The 14,548-nt window shown below is 43.3% G+C and overlaps 1 protein-coding gene across 9 annotated transcripts in view; it reads right to left on the bottom strand.

The window, feature by feature from the left end:
- The window catches only part of CDH23 (cadherin related 23), a 556,038-nt gene that overhangs the window by 57,427 nt on the left and 484,063 nt on the right, over positions 1 to 14,548 (bottom strand). For 8 of the 9 annotated variants that reach the window (XR_013233707.1, XR_013233706.1, XM_077350528.1 and 5 more), the window contains 3 exons: positions 9,039 to 9,260; positions 8,786 to 8,905; positions 6,280 to 6,460 (listed from right to left, as the gene is read on the bottom strand). Coding sequence is in view for 7 of the 9 variants with exons in the window: in XM_077350528.1 (XP_077206643.1) it covers positions 6,280 to 6,460; positions 8,786 to 8,905; positions 9,039 to 9,260 (523 nt within the window). In the remaining 2 variants the exon portion in view is untranslated. Of the gene's footprint in view, positions 1 to 6,279; positions 6,461 to 8,785; positions 8,906 to 9,038; positions 9,261 to 14,362; positions 14,493 to 14,548 lie in introns of those variants that run through there. The other variant, XM_077350515.1, reaches the window with a different exon arrangement.

Raw genomic sequence — 14,548 nt, 5'->3', positions numbered from 1 at the left:
AGCAGCTATCAGTTTAGCCAAGTACATTGCAGCCGTAGAACCCACCGGCCCTTGAATTTTTAACAGATCAGGAGTTGGCTACTTTGCTTACTGATGGATAAGCAAGCAGGTATCAGAGCTGTCTGTTCCACCATAGATCAGTGTCTGATTATGCATCATCTCACAAAGAAGTACAGCTCAAATCCTAATGGACCACTTGATGCTGCCTTTGTGGACTTCAAAGCAGCATTTGATAGTTTCCCCAGGAATAGCCTTTGGGCAATGCTAGAGAACTCCCTAATAGACCAAATACATAGACCTTACATACTTATTTGCTTGCTGTATGAAGGAAATTACCTAAAGCTAAGATGGCGTCCTCATCTCTCCCATAATATCCCTCTTGATGAAGGAGCTAAGCAGGGATGCATCCTGACTCCTTTACTTTTTAACTTCTACATCACCTCCTTGGTGCAACACCTAAGGAATCCAAGCCTCTATTCTCCAAGGCATGCTGATAAAATTTATGACTTATTATATGCAGATAATACTGTTATTTCATCCCATTTGTAAGTGAGCCTTAGAAGAGCACTCTGTGACTAAACTACATACTGCAAAAAGGAGCAGCTTGTGAGAAACTATCAAAAAGTAGAAGTCCTAATCTTTACCAAAAATCATAGATGGTAGAGGGCCACAATATTGAACAAACAGAAATCTTTACATATTTTGGTACAGTCTTCAAGTTATCTGGACATTGGACAGCTCAGGCAATGCATGCTAAAGAGTTTGTCTACAGAGCATCCTCTGCCATTCTAAGAGTCTATTTCACAAAAGGGGCCTCTTTTATCCTCGAAGCAATCAAAATCTTCCAAGTAAAGGTTGTTACCCAGTTCTTGTATGGTTTCCAGCTCTGTATTAACAAAGAAAGGCACCTTCTGAAAGCAGTACAATCCAATTATTTTGTGAACAATCTTTGGAATCCCACAATGTATTCTGAATGCCCTTCTCAGATTAGAGGCAGGGCTGATTTCCTTGGAAATACTTATGGGTCTGGTACCCTTGATCCTTGCTGATAGCCACCATTCAACCTAGCAAAAAACAATTGAGGGGAAACTCCAGGAGCACAACTTCTTCCCCCAACTTTTACTGTGTCTTGGATATTAAAACGCAAAATAAAGAAACAATGGTTCTCCAATCACATAGGGCAGTGGTCCCCAACCCCCGGTCCGGGGACCGGTCCCGGTCCGGGGATCAGTTGGTACTGGGCCGCAGCTCCTCCTCGTCCTCCTCCCTGGCTGCAGCCTTGGGGGCTGTCCTGCCACTCTGCCGCCAGTTCACCTTTGGTGCTCTCCAGCAGCCACCATGGCTGGGGCTCCCCCTCGGTGTGGCACTGCGCAGCTGCTGCTGGCAGCGCCCCCCAGTGGGCAGCGGGAAGTCAGGGGCACCAGCTGGAAAGCAAGTAGAGCAGGGGCTTAGGCGGCGGTGACGATTCCTTGGTAAAAGACTACCCCCCCCCCGGGCCTCAGCAAAATTGTCAAGCATTGACCGGTCCCTGGTGATAAAAAGGTTGGGGACCACTGACATAAGGCACAGATATAGAAATATCCAGTTATTCTGCACATGTCAAATGTTTTTCAACTAGCAGATTATTTTAGATCCCTTGAGATCTTCGAATATCAAAGATGCTTTATCTTCAGCCCTCCTGGAAGGCAGATAACATCATGTCTTGCTCCCTTAACAGCTTTGTTGATGTCCGATAGAAAAAGTAGAGTCTATAAAACATGTTCTGCTGCACTGCCCAGTCTATAATTACATGTAATAAGTGTATTGCTCCAATTCTGTCAATGTTACTGGGAAGATCTGAACATCTTTATGTCTCTCTCCTTCTTGCAGACTCTTCTCAGGAGATAACCAATAAAGCTGCGAAATACTGCCTACAAACAAGTGGGATATGCAAGTGGTTGACTGAGTCCCAATAACTTTACCTGTCTATTGGAGGAGGGCATTATTTTCTCTCTACCCCCTCTTAATCTTTGCTATTGTTTTGTGCTTGTCGAACTGCATGTGTTTGACATGCTGACTCTTTGGAGCTGGTAAAATCTAACTAGAACAAAATACTGGGTACAAAGCATACTGGGATTTCTGTCACTGGAGTTTTTGGCATACTTGGAAACTGCTTAATGCCACAGATGCAGAGATTAAATAAATAATGAAGCACAATTTACTGAAGGTTATGTGCAAACCAATCCAACAAATGCTAACAAAAGGTAAGTCCTTAGGCAATTTTCCTTCCTCATTTCTCATTGTTTCCCTCATGTCCCCCCACTTTCTATCCCTCACTCAATCAGAACCCACTCAGACTTTCTCTCTCTCCCCAAGAACCGGATAAAAACCTGATGTCAGCATTAGCCAATCAGCATTCTCCCCTGTCGCCCCTCGCCCCCAAACATTGCTAAACAAAGTCTGTATAGTCTGAACCTAGAACATGTAAATGGGGGAAAAGATTAACCCATAATAACAAATAACATTTTCAACTACTTGCATAGCCACATCATACAACCACATCCTCCCACTGACAAAAACGCCCTGTACAACTACAAAACCTTAGAAGGACTGTCGCTGATTTTTAGTGAAGTAACAGTTGCCTAATTTACCTAAATTATCTTTGCAATGCTACCCTTACGATTTGTTGTCATTCAGTAATTCAAAAGGCATTTCATATTTTTGGAACAATATATGCATGAAAAAACTGAGAGTAGGCGCTAAATTCCATGCCTTCTTAATATAGCCTCAGCATATATCAACATGTGTTAACTAATGTTTCTAGATTATCAAGATTATTATCTCTGCAGATTTAATGATTTCCTAAATTACACTTTTTGTTAAAATATATAGCAGATAAGGGAGAGAGACCTGAACTGAGATTAGATATTATAGTACGCCAAACTTTGAGTCTGTGAGTACATGGCTGGGCTCCAGGAACTACCGCCCTCTCTGTCAGTACAATGGCATCCCTTGGCCTCTGGCCCTTTTGGTAGCTTTCCTTCTTTTCTCCACTTTCCCCTCTCTCCACTCCTCCTTGCTTCTCCTTTCTCTCCTTCTCATCTTACTCCTAGTAGTCTTCCACCCTCTGCTCCCTCCCTTCTGCATCTGATCTCGATTGTCTCTTTGACCTCACTTTTATTCTCTGTCACCTTCCCCCCCACCCCGTGCCCTTCCCGGAGTAAACAAAGGGCACTCTCGGTATCCCACTCCTCCCTCTCTGACTTGGCATACTTGCTGCACAGCAGGCATGCAGCTGTGCCCTGGTTCACCCAATCCAGGCATCTTGGGTGGCGGGGGTGGCCAGCTATTCATGTGCTGCTGTTCTCCACAGGGCCCTGTGGGTTTGTGGAGCAGACAGTGGCTCTGCCCTCCCAGTGCTCTGAGTGGAGGTGGTTCAGTGATGGCATTCTCTGGCCAGTGAGCTCTTTGTCCCTTCAGATGCCTGGGCAAGCTCGGCTCGAGTTGGTCCCTTGTCTCTGGTGCTCCAGCAGGAGCTGGAGTCAAGGCCCACATTCTCAGCCACTGCTTCAGGAAACAGGCCCATCAATGGGGCATCATCATCAACCCAGTGGGTGGCAATGATGGGCTCCTTGTCTCGGGGGGAGGGACTCCTGGGCAATCCGGGAGATGCCCTGGCTAGCTGGGAGCAGGACTGGACAGAGCTATGGATAGAGTAGCTGATACCAATTAAGATCTCTATCTTTAGACTATACAGGTGATTTTGTTAGAAAGTTTCCTTATACTAGTGTACCATCTCAGTTAATCTAATCCAGAAGTTTTATAATCTAACATGATTTTGGGTGACTCTAATCCCCATCTACTAACTGGTCTAAGAATTTTAAATAATATATACATCTTACCAAATTTTACTGTGTATACATAAGACTTTTTATTATTTTAAATTACATGTTCCCTTTACATAAGGAATGAAGTAGGGGGTGAGGACTGGACTGACAAACTGCTTGTCGGAGAAATACCATAATTCAGTCTGGCTGCAGCCAAACTTTTTCACAAAGTGTGCTCTACTTATAAGAACATGAGAAGCCATGTTGAATCTGAATCAGGCCAATGGACGATGCAGTCTAACACTCTCTTTTAAACAGTGGTCAAAACCCAGGAGCTATCAAGAGGTCCACTAGGGGGGCCCGAACTCCAGGGGCCCTCCTGCTGTTGCCTCCTAAGCACCAAGCATACAAAGCATCACTGCCTTAGATAGAGTGTTCCATCTGTACCTTGTGGGTAATAGCTACTGATGGACCTCTGCTCCATATATTTATCCAATCCCCTCTTGCAACTGTCTCTACTTATAGCTGCCACTACTTCTTGTGAAGAGCCTCTTATGGCGCAGGGTGGTAAGGCAGCCAACATGCTGTCTGAAGCTCTGACCATGAGGCTGGGAGTTCAATCCCAGCAGCCGATTCAAGGTTGACTCAGCCTTCCATCCTTCCGAGGTCAGTAAAATGAGTACCCAACTTGCTGCAGGGTAAAACGGTAATGACTGGGGAAGGGAATGGCAAACCACCCTGTATTGAGTCTGCCAAGAAAACACTAGAGGGCATCACCCCACGGGTCAGACATGACTCGGTGCTTGCACAGGGGATACCTTTACCTTACTTCTTGTGACAGTGAATTCTTCTTCTGCAAGTATCATGGGGGTGTGAATGTGTGTGTGCCTGAAGATAACCTGAGCTAAGATATTCTGATACTTTTCTTTTTGTCCCGTTACTATCTTGAAGGTGGTGGCTAATTTTGAGATTCCTGTGCAGGAGCTATACCTGTGTGAGAGTTCACTGCGACCATAACAAAGAAATATACTTCTGCAGTTTTTAGTTACTAGAGTTTGTAAGCAGAAATCACCATGTAAGGTAGTTGGATCTCTTCCAAGGCAAACTGGATAGCTTTTCTAGGACACTTTTTTTCTGTTCAAGAAATAAAGCTGCAAGAACTCAAGCCTCTTATGGCAGGATAATAGTACAACAGGTTGAAATGTTTTCTTGCATGGCGGATGCTGCTTGAAACAGGATTTCCTGATGTAGACACTCCAACTTCTCAGAAAGGCGCTTCAGGGGATGGTTTTGAAATGTTCCATTCACTTTCCTAAGGCATTTCTGCTTTTTTTCTCTCCCTTTTTTCCATCTCCGCTGAATGCTTTGCATTAAAATAACCAGCCTCTTTGTGCTTTTATTGTGTGCCTGACACTGTAGGGCTTTCAAAGGGAGCAATCTGATCTGAATAAGCAAGGCCAGCCTAACCGGTGTGGTCTAAATCTAACATGAGAACTGCCCTAATTTAAAAGAAAACACTTAAGCATGCACATAAAGGCTTTTTGTTGGGCAACTTCATGAAAAATTGGCATCAAGTAGATGGGGAGAAACTGTACCTGAGTTCCACCTTTTACAATATGAAGCCTGCTGATAAAACCAAATCACTGTTGTAATTACAATGGCGGACTAAATATTAAGGAGCAGAGAATATTACATCATCAATCCATACCAATATTATTATTTGTTGCAATATAAAGTTGATAAAAACTCTTTTGACTGACTAAATACATAACTTCAATTAGCTGGACAGGTTTGTTTTTTTTAACCTACTATTTTAAATCAAAGGACACAAAGAGATGATGGCATTACTGCCTGTTCTCTTACACACACTGAAATGTACCTACTAAAATTATTACTTCAGAATCATCATTTTGTTCATATACAAAGGTAATCAATTAACAATTCATGGAATAAAACCCACATGATAATCACCTAAGATTTCTTTAATCTAGTATATCCCTTTTTACTATTATAGAGGTTCACAATTGCCGTAGAATTTATGATTTGTCCTTGCTATAATGTAATGAAAGTAACTTGCAGGACAACCTTATATAGTCTGAGTAGAGCACTGCTCTGCAGAAGGCCCATTTTTATAGACAGGCAAAAGAATAATTTATCAAACAATTATTAGTAAAGCAGATATTTGAACATACACCCTTCTGGTCCAATGCAAGGTTCCAAAATGGACAATCCTACTCACCTCTATTAGCTGGTACTTTTGCAGAGAAAAGTGGAATTGGTATAGAAGAAAGGAAAAGTTGGGCTAATTAAAACTTGTAACTTGCTTAGGAAAATCAGGGATAAGTTAGGAGAAGAACTCTGACACCCTGTCTTGCAGAACTACTCACCATAAGATAACCATTCCTGCACTTGTGTACATCAATAAGTTTTCAAACGGCAGAGACTGTACTTCTCTTTCTATTTCACCACTTACCAAGGGGATTTCCTGCTATGATACTGTATTCCACTTGTCCACTGGGCCCTGAGTCTCCATCATGAGCCAGGAAAGTCCATACCCTTGGACCTGGCTGGCCTTCCGTGATGTCAAACGGCCCCTCGTAAGAACGTGGGAACGTCGGTTGATTGTCATTGATATCATTCAAGTTTACTAATACCTAGGATTAACACCAAAAATGCAGAGAAGAGTTCTATAATGCTCAGTGGGATCTCATATTAGATCTAGAAGATGCTAAAGGCAGTATATAACCACTTAGACTGCCACTATCATACTGGTAGGAGAGCAAAGAGACAGAAATCTACTAAGTAGGAAAAAAGAGGGAAATTACTAAATAGTAGAAGTTAAAGGAAACCCCCTCTCCCCGAGTAGACAGAACTTGTAGACAGAGTAGATACGACTGCATTATGAGTCCCCACAGACTATGGCCCCTTTAAGTCAGAAAAAGCTGCAGTTTCTCTGACAGAATGGCTGCCTATTTACATTTTACATCTGTCACATGAAGAGCCTGTTCTTCCACAGAGGTCACTTGACATCACTCTGTGTGACAGCAATTATTACAAGGTAGAACAATTTGTATGTATTGGCTCACGAAGCCATTGCAAGCCCCTCTTTCAGGATGACTGCAGTGCCATGATGAAACACTTGGAGTTTTTACAGTGAGTCACTGACATGAACAGCCAACACAGAGAGCAATCTCAAAGGGCTCTTTGTGGTCGTCATGGTGCATAAACTGGCCTTCTTCAGCCTACTGCATCAAAACTGGGAGGCCCACTCGCTTTTGTCAGTCATGAAAGAACAGACTCCAAGGAAAAAAAAAGCAAAGGGCAGCTATATATCCTTACTACATTAAATGTTAAAGTACCTAGAAAACAAAGAAAAAAGCTTTTAGAAAATGGAGTTTATCTAATTCATTTATACCCTGCCTTTCTCCCCTAATGGGGATCCAAAACAGTGCATATCATTATCTTCTCCTCTGTTTTATCCTCACAACAACCCTGTGAGGTAGGTTAGGCTGAGAGACAGTGACTGGCCCAAGGTTACCCAGTATGTTTCCATAGCATGAGGAGGGATTCAAACACCATAAGCTATGAGTAACTGCTGTTATAACCACTAGACCTTATACTCTGTTTAAGAGACATATTTACTAATCTGAATGTCTGAAAACAATAAATTTAATGTCCCATGACAAAGCCAGTGGGCGAAATGGATCGGGACTGCTTTGTACAGTAAAGAATAAAGAAATAATAGAAAATTCAAGACTCTACATAAGTCTGTTTTGGATATTGTGTTTGCCACCTTGGTATTCCAGTGCCTCTATACTTGATTTGTTTGTTATATAGTGGCAATGGTAAAATATACATTTATATAATCTAGGCTGGTTCCAGGTAATGGAGGGCCCCTGGCAGAATGTCCAGGGATCCCCTCTCCTCCTCTGACCACCTCCAGGCCCCCTGCTTGTGCCTTTCAGTCCTCCCACAACTGTACCAGCCTGTGTTTCCTTCCCCTGCCTGCTTGTGATCCTTCCCACTGATTGTATGTTCTTTCCCCATGTGCCGCTCAGTGGAATGTGTGCAGGTAGAGACACCACCACTGTGCCTACAGGGCAATCTGTGGTTATGGGGCCTCTGCAGCAGTGGGTCCTGCCATAAATTCTGGGCCCTGGCAGCTGTCCCATCTCAGGGTATGTTGATGCTGGTCCTGTTTACAATAGTGGTAGCTTAGCTGACCAGGAGAGAGATGACTTTTCTATACAAACTCAAAGAATGGGAAAGCATTAATTGTAGTAACAATTGCTTTTTATAAGAAATTTGGAGGGATATGCATATGAGTGAGATAATGGTAATCAGCAGTTGTGGTGGATCCAGCCACCCTTTTTACAGAGTCTTTCTTCAGCCTATGCAACCTTTCTCCAAGTGGCATTTTATCAAACAGAACAGCCACTTAAGTCAGAAGAAGAGCTGGTTTTTTTGTACCCCACTTTTGACTAATGGAAGGAGTTTCAAAGCAGCATACAAACACTTCTTCTCCCCACAAAAGACACCCTGTGAAGTAGGTGAAGCAGAGGGAGCTCTAACTGCTCAAACAGTTTTAACAGGAATATAACTAGCCCAATGTCATCCAGCTGGCTGCACGTGGAGTGGGGAATCAAACCTGGTTCTCCAGATTAGAGGCCACCATTCTTAACCACTATACCATGCTGCCTCTCAAGAAGGCTCCTTACTCTGGTGGAGGGTTTCGCTCAAAAGTGTGGGAGGAGCATGATAGGGTCCACTACACTTGGAAGTCCTTTTAGAGATGTCGAAGACTGCTTGCACTCAAAAGCTCACGCCTTGAATAAATCTTTGTTGGTCTTAAAGGTGCTACTGGATTCTGATTTTATTGTGCTACTTCAGATCAACACGGCTACTCATTTGAATCTATCCTTTTAGAGATGTGTTTGCAATTCATAGGGTTCATACTTTTCTGTGTAGAAGATACGTACTGTTGTGGTGGAGGTGAGACGACGTGAAGGGATTGGACATTGGTCTGTGGCTGTGACTATCAGAGTGTAGCGTCCATGGCTTATTTCATAGTCCAGTTCCTTGACTGTGCGGATTTGTCCCTGAAATGAGATAAAAAAATAAGCAAGCACAGAGAGTTGGCTTTCAATAGTGAGGATAACCTCTCAGTGTAATGTGGGCTGTGGGGCACAGTATGGTGGTGCAAAGAAAGCAGTATTGTAGTCATAAACTAACCATAGTGCTGTTTATGTGAAAGGTGCCCATGATGTTGCCCTCTGTGATAGAATATGACACTGTGCCATTCAGTCCTTCATCCAGGTCCACTGCATTGATGGTGATAAGGACGGCGTTGAGCGTGCCTGGGCCTTCATCAAGTGTGACTTCATATTGCTGCTGTTGGAACACTGGGGCATTGTCGTTCTCATCCAAGATGGTGACATATACTGTAGTAGTAGCCTGTGGGCAAACAAAGATATACTTGGCATCATGCAAGGGAAAAGGGATAAAGGAACCAGATGTGAGTCGACATTTTAAGATCCCTGCTTTGTAATGTTGGCCCTGCAGGGCATCAAAGGCATCAAAATATAAAACTGGTGCCAAAGACTGCGGATGGTGTTCGACAGACAAGGCAAAGGAAGGGATTAATTAAGTCATCTGATCAGGAGCATCAGGTAAGTGAGACTTATTTTTACAGTGCCCCTGTGAGATCTGCTGGTACTTTTCATGAAGCCAATTACTTCTGGGAGTTTGAGGTGGCTTCCAGCACTTGAATAGCACAGTCAGTCAAAAAGGTCATTTAGAGATTAGTACATGTCTGTCAGAAATAAGAGGCACCATGGAATTGTGTGCTCTCCAGCAAAAGGAAGGGATGTGATAAGTTACGATAGTACCGAGCCAGGAGGAGAAGGAGGCATGCTCTTTGAGAGGTTCCATGGGAGTTAGGAAACCAAGCAGGTGGCAGCTAAGGGCTAGTGCTGTGCCCTCAAAGAGCTGTAGCTGCATCAAGGAGCTTTCCTCTAACTTGTGGCTCTTCAGCCAGAGGAAGACGCGCTAGTCTGGAAGAAACTACTGACTTTGCCGAGTGGAGTAGTAGGAGACAGGCCGGTGTGACATGGTGAAATGCTGACCACTGAAATGTAACTTTATCTTGGTTATGAAGAAGAGGAAACTGTAGCAGCAGCGCTGAAAAACTGAAGCCATGTTTCTGCTCTCTTCAAAACAAAGTCTATTATGACTACTGAATATGGGGAAACAAGAATAGTATATTGAATGTTGAATATTCATTTTGGGACTGTAATTTGTCTTTGGGGGAAAAAAGATACTAAGCTGCCATCTTTAACCACAAGGACGACAAAAGCAACAGTTACTGAATTCCCTGCTATGCTGTTTTAAGGGATTTCAAGCATCCTTGAAGTGTTTTAACAGAATTTCCTATTCAAACAAATCAATCAACCTGACCACTAACACCCCCTCTATCACCCCCCCCCCCCCAACAACCAAAATGTAGGAATATTTTGGATGATTTTGAAAGCCAGGCATTGCAGCTCAGTGCCAGTGCATTAAGAATGTGTCACATGGTTGCCAGCACATAAAGTCTGCTCAGACCTCTAAAGTTGGGTCAGGTTAACAGGTTAACCTGTTTCCTAGGCCATAAAATTTATTTGGCTCTTTGATAGGTAAAGGCTTAGATCCCATAGCAAATCTCTGCTAATCAGAGGCATTTCTGTCTGCATGACTTCCTTAGTGCCTCTATCCTGCTGCAGCCCCAAATTCTCCACAAAACACTGCTCCTGAGGATTACTGGATAGAGGATCAAAATCATTTCTCCCACTTCTGTTAGAGGAAATTTATCATGAGATCCAACCATTGTGGGACTCACGGACCAGCATGCTTTATAACTCTAGAATAGCGATCCCCAACCTGTGGGCCGTGGACCACATGTGGTCCGTCGAGTAATTGGAGGTGGGCCCCGAAGGATGCCTTCTCTCCTACCCCCCAGCCCTGTACAACACACTTTGGGTGTCATTGTCTCCCATCACTCCCAGATGGGACTATCTTGTTGCAGAGAAACAAGCTCAGGGTTCCCATTGATTTGTCATTGTCATGAGTTAAAATTTCCATGAAAATAAAATGTTCCTTATGTTCATTGTTGTGGCGTATCTTATTTTGAGGGGATGTTTAAACATTACAATAGCGATCAGAGAGCGTTAGGGCAGTGGTTGAGAGTAGAGAACTACCCCCCCCACCAGGCCTCAGTAAAATTGTCAAGCGTTGAGTAGTCCCCGGTGATAAAAAGGTTGGGGGCCACTGCTCTAGAACATTCAAGTGTCTTTCCCCTAAGTTCTGGCAACTTCCTCCCTCCTGCAGTCACCATTAGTTCTTGCACACACACCCTCCTACTATTATATAATCACCTATAGCTACAAAAGTGTGCTGGGTTCCCTATTTGCTATGTTCCCCTCATCCATTTCTGCTTGCTTAACTGTCTTGCTCAACTAGTCACTCTGGGAGGGGAAAGATCATTCCACCCCCCTCAGTTGTTGGTGGTGGGGAAGTGTCCACAGCTGTCATTATCTATTATGAGTGAAAAAGAGCTCTGCAAAGAGAGAAAATGATTCCTTTCAGCCTGCACCTATGCATGTTCCCTTACAACCAGGTGAGGGACTCAGAAAGTTGGTGATGGAGATACTTGGGGGAAACACAAGGTGGAATATGGTAGGAGAAGGGTGGTGTGAAGCTTAGAAAAACAGATCAATGTTTTTTTCCATTTGTCAGAGCAGGTTTCCCAATCATGTTACTTCTATAGAAGACCATCGGCCAACGCAGGCCACTTTCCTTCCTACCTACCCAAGTTAAGGCTTGAAATTGTTAGACAGGACTATGAAAGTAACTCTCACCAAGTTGCAAATGACATACAGCAAGTCCAGCAGCAGGCTTCCAAAGAAAGCAAGATGGAGAGGCAGCTTGCCATTGTCTTCCTCTGCAGATCCTGCCTTGGTGGCCTCCTATCCAAGTACTGATCCTGCTTAAGCTTATGAAATCTCATGAGATACCATGCGATTTGTCTTCCCTCAATTGGATCAATATTACTAAATTTCTGTTATCAGTTTATAAGTCTAAAAAAATAAATAAATCAGCTTTGTCTCTTCAATAAGTGCATGAATCAAGAGTCCCCAGCTCTTTCCCTGCATGAGAGAATCTTAGTAAGGTACTAATTCTGGATGGAGTCACTGAAGCAGTTGGTGCATACTTAAGTGGACTTTGAAGAATGGTAGAGGACAGGAAGGCCTGGAGGATCATTGTCCATGGGGTCGCGATGGGTCGGACACGACTTTACACCTAACAACAACAAAATTCTCAAAATTGTATGTATTATGGACTAGTATTTTGACTTATTGAGACAGAAACACCTAAATCAGCCATAACATTTTAATATTCTAATAAGGTTAAACTGATACCCTCCCTTATGTCTTAGGGCTGATTATAGAATCATAGAATCCTAGAGTTGGAAGGGGCCATACAGGCCATCTAGTCCAACCCCCTGCTCAATGCAGGATCAGCCCTAAGCATCCTAAAGCATCCAAGAAAAGTGTGTATCCAACCTTTGCTTGAAGACTGCCAGTGAGGGGGAGTTCACCACCTCCTTAGGCAGCCTATTCCATTGCTGAACTACTCTGACTGTGAAAATTTTTTTCCTGATATCTAGCCTATATTGTTGTACTTGTAGTTTAAACCCATTACTCTCTTCTGCAGCCAACGGAAGAGAGGACACGGAGGCATGCATTATCTTGTCATGCATAAAATTACAGAATCATAGAGTTGGAAGGGGCCATACAGGCCATCTAGTCTAACTGCCTTCTCAATGCAGGATCTGCCTAAAACATCCAGGAGAAATAGCTGTCCAGCTGCTGTGTGAAGACTGCCAGGGACGGGAGCTCACCACCTCCTTAGGCAGCTCTTGAATTTCTGAAGGTGGTCTGGAAGTCTGTACATTTGGCCACTCCTGTTTTAAGCAAAGTCTCTGCAATCCTTGAAACAAAGTTTAAAACGTTATGTATGGCAAAGCAGTTTTGCAACATCCTGTGTTGCGGTGTCATTTAGTCACACAAGAGTCATCTTTACAGAGCGTCTCTTGCAAGCTCCTGCATGCATGCATGTGAACACTACCACTTTCTTCCTCTTTGTGTTCCCTTTTTGGGTCTTTGCCTTCTTTTTCTCAGTGCTGCACCATATTAATTCTTTTAGAACTTTAATATTGCTTTGTTGAAACCACAAAATTAAAAAAACCTAAAGCTAAATATCATATAAACTATTGTGACTGAAAGCTGATTATAACAACCTCTTTTCCCCACTACAGGATCAAAAAAATAATCAACCCAAAGACATGGATATGGAAGTCAGCACAGGCTGAGGACAACTAAATTACATAAACCAATCCTGAATGACAAATTTTTAAATAAGGATCTTTCACAAACCAATCCAGGTAAAAAATGGGTTAGAAAAGCACTACTACCAATATACACTGGACACTATATCTTTACTTTGCAACATCAAAATATTAGCTATCAAATAACTGTGCTAAACGTGCCCATGTGTGATCTCCATCTCTGTGCACATATGGAAGCAAAGGACACAGTGTGAGGCACAATGTGAGGCAACATGCCTCCATCATGTTTCCATATGGTGTCTCCAGTGTTTCCATACAGTGGACAGTGCAGCCAGCTTTGTCCTGTATGTGCAATCTTGAGCAGGTGTGGTATCAAGGGATAACAGGTATGTGGCCTGCTGTAGAAATGCCAGGCAAACAAAACAAATAAATACCCCTCCCAGCATTTCACGCAGCTGAATTTTATCCCCACCCACTACATCATAAGATTGCTTTGCACCTAATTATTTTGGTTTATTTTCCATTCTGCTTTGTGGAAGCTTCTGAGAAACTTCAACACTTGCATATTTTTAGAACACTAGGCTTGTCCCAGTATGAGACAAAGCTGTAGTCAGCCTTGTGGGACATTCCTGGCTCCTTGTCCTGAATTTTAAATCCTCCTCCTCCTCCCTCTTAAAAGCTTAATTTCAATGTTTCAAAAAACAATATTAATGTATAATGGTCATTATGTAGACTATTGTTCCCAGTTACAAGGAAATAATTTTAAATTTTAATTGACATAAAAGATTGGCTCTGAAATTTACCTTTAATATTATAATTATTTCATAGCTTTAATTAAAAATCCAGTAGGCTGCTAGTATGTAGTGGGTTTTTTTTGAGGGGGCACTTTCACATTCACTTATTTACACAGGAGTCCAGTAGCCCTTATAGGCGAGCATAATTTATTACCTTCTGTGACTCACAAAGGCTCCGGCTGAAATAAATTCTGTAGGTGCTCTCAGACTGCTCTGTAATTTCCCTCCGGAATTCTTAACAGTGACTTCGGCTATACCCCCCCCCCCCGTCCCCACACAAACTATCTGGAGTTGGCCTGAACAGATGTGCCCCGCATTAGACGAACAGGCTCTGATACTGAAAGGTCAGGAATCGTCTGGTTGCCGTAGCCTTTTACCTCCCGCTCCTCCTCCTGCTAGGGCTTTGTTTTGTTTTACGCGGTGTGCGTGCGTGCGCTGATTCAGTCCCTGGGCGCTCCAGCCGCAAACTGTGCGATGAGCATGCAAGTGGCGGCCAAGGCTTGGTGGAGCAGCAGGTGCTTGCCCTTCTCTTCTAAGCTGTCAAAGCGCGTCACGGGCCCGGC

Source organism: Paroedura picta, chromosome 8 (genome assembly GCF_049243985.1).
Source record: "Paroedura picta isolate Pp20150507F chromosome 8, Ppicta_v3.0, whole genome shotgun sequence".
NCBI lineage: Eukaryota > Metazoa > Chordata > Lepidosauria > Squamata > Gekkonidae > Paroedura > Paroedura picta.
This window is presented reverse-complemented; position numbering and strand designations above follow the sequence as displayed.